Raw genomic sequence first — 6,628 nt, 5'->3', positions numbered from 1 at the left:
TTAACCTTGTCGGGCAAGGCTGATCGTCTTGCAACTTCATATCTTTGTGGTTATTCAAGGGGTTTGAGAGCTTTAGAAAAGGAGGTAGGGAGTTGAGTTTACAGAAAGAAATCAATACTACAGCAAGCTTAAGACAAGGTAGCAGAGCTATTACAAAGGCTTTTGGTGAGGGTTTATCCCGAAATGGATGAAGGCTTGGGCTGACTACAGCTTCGTTTGAAGGCAAATCTGGCTTTGAGCAGAGTTTGTGCTTGTATTTGTTTTTTTGTTTGAGTGTCCTTATCTCTGATTTCTCTTTCTTCTTTTATAGACACTTCGGTTTGGCCTCATGTAGCAATAATCTTGCCCGAATGCAGCTTGAAGGATAATGACTCATCAGCTATTTACTTGTACTGCCACTGTAAAGTACTTTTGGGCTGATTAGCTGGCTGGTCTATACCACTTGGTCTCTAGGCAGGTGAGCAAGTGGTGCAAATGATCTGCACCTAGTCGGGAAAGGCCTTTTTTGCCTTCTGGGCTTGGGCTAGGCTTCGGGCTTCTCTCCTCTTTTTGGGCTAACTCCCTTTTGAGCCCAAAGTTTAAGTTTTAACCCAAACAACTCGGATCTGCAGAAATGATCATTTTCCCTAAATCAGCAAGTGAACGTGGTGTAGACCAGATCCCAGTGCATTTCCCACTACGCTTTGGAATATACTACCATCAATCTATAGCACGTGATTATTTTTTAGTTTAGTGATATTTATTCTTTTGAATATTAAAATAAAATTTTAGTATCTGTTCATCAAATTTGTATTTTAAAATATGTTATTGTCGATTTCGAACAATCATGTGTTGGTATGCTTATGGTATTAAGAGAAATGACAGGAACCGATCTCTTATTAAAAAAATAAAAAATAACATATCTCTAATTAAATAAACAAATTAAGTCTATTATGTCACCGTGTTTATAACGTTGGAACCATTTGCCCAAAGTCCAAACAGTAAACGCTCTCCGAAAAAGAAAAAAAAACCAGTGCAACGCATAAAGCTAGGCATTGGTTCCCCTACATATTTATGCCCATAACCAAATCACAAAAACCACACCACCCACTGAGAGCCTCGATCTCTTAGTTTCTTGACTCTCTTCTTCCACTGCTCTGCTTCTCACCCTCCTGTCTCTTGTTACATAAAGTCCTCTTCTGTAGCAAAACCAAACTAGGGCAAATACTATGGAAGAAATCATATCCTCATTCTGTCCACCCGATTTCTGCCAGGAAACCACATTTCAACAGCGCCTACAGTTCTTAGTTCAGAACGTGCCTGAGTGGTGGGTGTATTCCATTTTCTGGCGAGCCTCCAAAGACAGCAGTAGTGACCAAGTTTCCCTGTCATGGGCTGGCGGACATTTTCAGAACACCCGCGACCACTTGGCATCGAAAAGAAGCAATCAAGTGAACCGGGAAGTTGAAGCTCTTTTGCATGATGACGTGATGTATTTGGACATGAGGCTGGTGGATCATGGAGATGTCACTGACTCCGAGTTGTTTTACTTTTACACCGTTTCCTTAACCCAGTCATTCTCTGCAAGCCACGGTAATAATAGTAACAATATTTTCGGCAGGGCATTTGGTTCTGGTGGGTTTGTTTGGCTTGCAGGTGACCATGAATTTCAGTTTTATGAGTGTGAGAGAGTGAAAGAAGCCAGAATGCATGGAATCCAAACTTTGGTTTGCATTGCAACTCCTTGTGGGGTGGTTGAACTGGCCTCTTTGGATGTGATCAAAGAAGATTACGGTCTAGTGCATTTATCAAAGTCGCTGTTCGGATCAGACGGCAACCACAACAACAACAACAGGAGGCTCTCAAAGCATCAGACCAGTCTTGAAGGCAATATACTTGATCCTATCCTAGAAAATGAACTGTTTTCAGCAGATCAAAATGAACTGACCCGACAAGGTATGCACCAAAACTTATGTTAAATTCGAGAGCCGTTCGTTTTTTGGTACTTACCAAATACCAAAATATGGTACATGATTTGTACAATGTTCGAACTTGGTTGGTTATTTGTCGATATTACCAAATAGTGATCAAGCTCTGAAATGGCATGGTCAACGATTAGTACCTAGTACCAATTACCAAACATTTTTCTTTCATTTTGGTCATTTACTAAGTACATATTAATTGCATAGGTCCATCAGCAAATTACATTGCGTCATCTACGTGTAATAAACCTAATTTAACATGACGTTCAGTACTTCTTTTTTTTCCAGATGCAGGTGGAATAAACGAAGCTGCTGCACCTATCAATGTAGGAGGATCATCACTAGAATCACCTTCTAACTCCGTTGGTAATTTCACCTCCGAGAATACTAAGAACAAGACTCGATCAAAAAACAGAGGAAGGTCATCAAACAATGGAGCTGCAAGTAGACAATCACAATTGTCAAACCACGTTGAAGCCGAGAAACAGAGGAGGGAGAAACTCAACCACAGATTCTTTGTCCTCCGGTCAGTTGTTCCCAATGTGTCCAAAATGGACAGGTCCTCTTTGCTTGCCGATGCCGTGGCGTACATCAATCAACTCAAATCAAAAGTTGAGGAGTTGGACGCCAAAGTCCAAGAACAAGCACAAAAACCTAAAGCGGGCAATAATGCAAGTAACAATCTTGATCATCAGTCCAGCCAAAGCACCAGCGCTATAGTTGGCCAGCATCATTATTCTAATATTAATTTTAATGATAATACTATTAGTAATAGTAATAGGGCAGCTGCTGCTGCAGTTGTGGAAGTGGATGTGGATGTGAAGATTATGGGGTCAGAAGCCAAGATACGTGTTCAGAGTCCGGATCAAGACTACCCATATGCTAAGTTGATGAGTGCACTCAAAGGCCTAGGGTTACAAGTGTACCATGCAAGCATATCGAGCGTGAAAGAGTTGATGATTCAAGATGTTGTGGCAAGACTGCCTTATGGGTTCACTAGTGAGGAGGTATTGAGAAACGGTATTATTAAAAGATGGTCACATTAGAAACTATAAATTATTTTATTTAATTTTCTTTGCTAATAAGGACAGTGATTTTTCATTGAGTGGTGCTTGTTGGACCTCAGAGTCAGGTGTAAGTTGTCCCTTAGGAAGGGGGACCCCGGAGGAGATCAAACGTCTTAGGTAATACTTGTACGGACTACTGAGTAGTCTAACTTTATATTTATTAAATTAAATTAGGAAAATATTTATTAACAAGTAAGTAAAAATAATTTTTTTCTAATTTAATTATAACTATTTATTTTTGTACTATTGCGCAATTTGAATTAATGAAGAAAAATTGTAGTTTGTGTTGATTTTTATTTATTTATTTTAAGAGTACCTTTTCTTTTTATATGATAAGACACTTGCCTTTTCACTGTTTATTTTTATTTTTTTAATTTTTTTGGAAGTGGATCAATTTCATTTTAAGAGTGCCTTTTCTTTTCATATGATAAGAGACTTGCCTTTTCACTTTTTAATTTTTTTTTAAAATTTTTTTGGAAGTGGATCAATTTCATTACCAAACATAAAGAAACAGTATAAGGTCCAAAGATACAGAAGCATAAACAAACAAAACAGGACCTGTCAAACTAGCCCAAAAGACTCAACAAACAGTAAAGGCCCAAGCCCTAGAATATAACAATAGAAAACCAAAGTTTCCCTTGCAGCACCTGCCACCGAGCATCCCTACCAGCACAAACCCTCACCACTAACCAACCGACGCCTCGCCATTGCAACATCCAACCACGAGCACCTATCCAAACACAACCACACATACAAGAACCAAGAACCATGTAAAGGAAGCCCGTGGGATTCCACGAGCAACATTGCCAACAAAGGCAGACAATGAGAAAGTGGTGGTGTTGAACACCAGAGCTGATGGGAACACTAGAACACTACACACCATCTCGAAGTACCGCAACAAACAGCGGTTTGAAGCGGTTGCATATCGGAGCAGAGATGAGCAAGGAGGAACGTCGATAGGGGTATGAAGAAATGGGCAGATCGGAAAGGAGAGAGGGGAAAAACAGCTAAAAGGAAGACAATAGAACAAAGAAAGCACAACCACCAACCTCAGCAACAAGTCAGCATGTAAATATCTATAAGAGAGTGGTAAATTTAATCATTTTTTTAAAAGGAAAACTAATAAAAAAAACTTGAAAACTTTGAGTTTTAACGATAATGACAAAATAAAAGGTAAAGTGAATAGTACCAGGATTGACTTTTTAGTGTAAAAATATGATTTTTCATTAAAGTAAACAGTACGGAGATCTTTTCGTTAAAGTTCCATTTTTTAAAACACATAAATAAATGTCATCTTTAAAAGTGTTCATATTTAGTATTTTATGTGACAGTTTTATAGTACTTAAAAAAATTAATTCGTTTCAATCAACTTTTTTACTTTTAGTTTTCATCTTAAAATATTATTATCTAAAAATTTTCTATTTTACTAAATTATGGCTGCATAAATAAGTGCCACCTAAGTTTAGTGTTAAGTAACTCTAGATAAAATGAGACTTTTAAAACCAAAGTTAACAATTGAGACATTTTTAAGATAAAATTTACTAACTCTAGCTAGATGCTAAGCAAATGTGTTTGCATACCTACTCATTTTGTATAGGATAATATTTGGGTACTCACTATTTGTTACTTACTTTTTAATTTTGTTCAATAATATTTTAACATGTTTTATTGTTTTAAAAAATCAGTGACAAATTATTAATTTTTCTTAGGTGTTAAAAATCAAGGAACATGTGATATTTTCAATCGTGAGCTCATAAATGAGTACTAAGTGTTATCCTTTTCCATTAAGTGTTTGAGACTTAGTCTAACAAGCCATTAATTAAATGGAACTTTAACGAAAAGCTCCTAGTATTGTTTACTTTAACGAAAAATCATATTTTTACACTAAAAAGTCAATCATAGTACTATTCACTTTATCATTTATTTTGTCCTTATGGTTAAAACTCAAAGTTTTCAAACTATTTTCATTAGTTTTCCTTTAATAAAATTGAACCTAATAATTTGTTTTTTAACAAGCCATATTTTTTTTTGAACAAATGATATTTTTTACATTAGAGAAAGGGGGTGGGCTTAGCGTCACAATGAGCTAGCAATAATAATGTATTCGCCTTTGACGAGAATCAAATCTAAGATCTCATATTTACAAGTAAAGAGAAATATCACTACACCGTAGTACTAAGTGGCAATTGAACTCCTCCCTCCCTTTAGTGAGGGGTCTTACGTTCGAATCTTGTGGATGCCAAATTCGATACCAAATTAGATTGCCCATTGTATGGCTTAACCGAACTCCTCCCTCCCCTAAGTGTAAAATATATTGTTATATTAAAAAAAAAATTGGCTTCTGAACCTAATAATTGTTAAAACCGCATACAAGTTGGATTAGGACTATGCCTTATTTTGAGCCGGATAAAACCGAAATACCACTACAACAAAGAAATAAAAAATAAATAAAAAATCCATTTATAAAGAGTGTTCATAGGAGACAGATATAAAAACATCCTATTATATTTGTCAATAGAATAACAATCTCTTCTATCTCTTGGAAAATGATCCTTGACGGATCATTTACGTGGGGATTCCGAAGATTCCGTGATTGTGACCGTTCATCGTATATCGTGCGGTCAAAAATTATTTAAAATTTAAAATTAAATATAAATAGTACCTCATTTTCCCTATTTTTTTGTAAATATAAGAGACACAAGTTTGTCGTCAGTAGATATTTACCTAAATTTTCTTGGAAATTAATATCAAATTTGAAATTTCTGGAATCTAGATTAATTTGAATTTCAAAAGGACGGAAGTTGTACGGCTTCATCTATATCAAGATAAAAAATATCTCATATCCATGGCTCTCTCTACATAATACATATTTTTATAGTACTCATCTTTGTATTTAATGTATTTTATGGGAATTGCAAATGAGAAAATAGAACCATATTTGAGTATTTTGTCACTTATTATTATGGTTTAGTAATATGTTTATATTGGGTAAATACTATGAAGACTAAATTTATAGACAAAATTTTAGATATTAAAGGATATAGAAGTTGATGATTAGTTTATTACTTAATCATTGGTAAACGTGCTCATTCTTATTGGTGACGCATCATTTAGTTTGCAAATTTTGTCTCTTTAGCATTATCCATTTTTATTACATGGTTGATTTGAGTGAGTACTTGCAGGGTAATGTTGTCGTTGGGTTCTCTACCACAACAAGGGCTTTTTTTTAGCTCTACACAAGTTCAACACATGGAGTTTTAATTCGACGGAACTGTGATGAGAATACGATGAACAACCTGCCGCCAGTGGTTTCTGTGCCGGCAGAACCCCATTGTTGAGCATGGCTAGGAAATGGGGTCAATGTCGAACTAGTTCGGTTTTTTTGTTGGTAGTGTGTGGTTTTGGTTGGTGGGTTGGTTTTGGTTTAGTGCATTTGTTGGGGGAACGGTGAAACGTGGGAAAGTAGTGATGATGATAGGCCTATGGTGAATGACTCGATCGATGAAGGATTTGAAAAGGGAACGAGCCCGAAGTGTTAAACTTTATAGGTTCAAGTATGGCCAACAACCAATATCACTCGTATTGTTTTAACTTAATCAC

At 36.1% G+C, this 6,628-nt stretch overlaps 1 protein-coding gene across 2 annotated transcripts; it reads left to right on the top strand.

The window, feature by feature from the left end:
- Positions 1 to 963: 963 nt before the first annotated feature.
- On the top strand, positions 964 to 3,066 carry LOC126590770 (transcription factor MYC2-like). 2 transcript variants are annotated; one of them, XM_050256273.1, is made up of 2 exons: positions 964 to 1,935; positions 2,232 to 3,066. In XM_050256273.1, exons 1-2 carry the CDS (start codon positions 1,209 to 1,211, stop codon positions 3,005 to 3,007), a joined length of 1,503 nt encoding a protein of 500 aa, XP_050112230.1. In that variant the 5' UTR covers positions 964 to 1,208; the 3' UTR covers positions 3,008 to 3,066. The 2 variants fall into 2 exon arrangements, with proteins under 2 accessions (XP_050112230.1, XP_050112232.1); XM_050256275.1 differs by having other exon boundaries at positions 965 to 1,935; positions 2,250 to 3,066.
- The last annotated feature ends 3,562 nt before the right edge of the window (positions 3,067 to 6,628 follow it).

The sequence above is a fragment of the Malus sylvestris genome, chromosome 11 (genome assembly GCF_916048215.2).
Source record: "Malus sylvestris chromosome 11, drMalSylv7.2, whole genome shotgun sequence".
NCBI lineage: Eukaryota > Viridiplantae > Streptophyta > Magnoliopsida > Rosales > Rosaceae > Malus > Malus sylvestris.
This window is presented reverse-complemented; position numbering and strand designations above follow the sequence as displayed.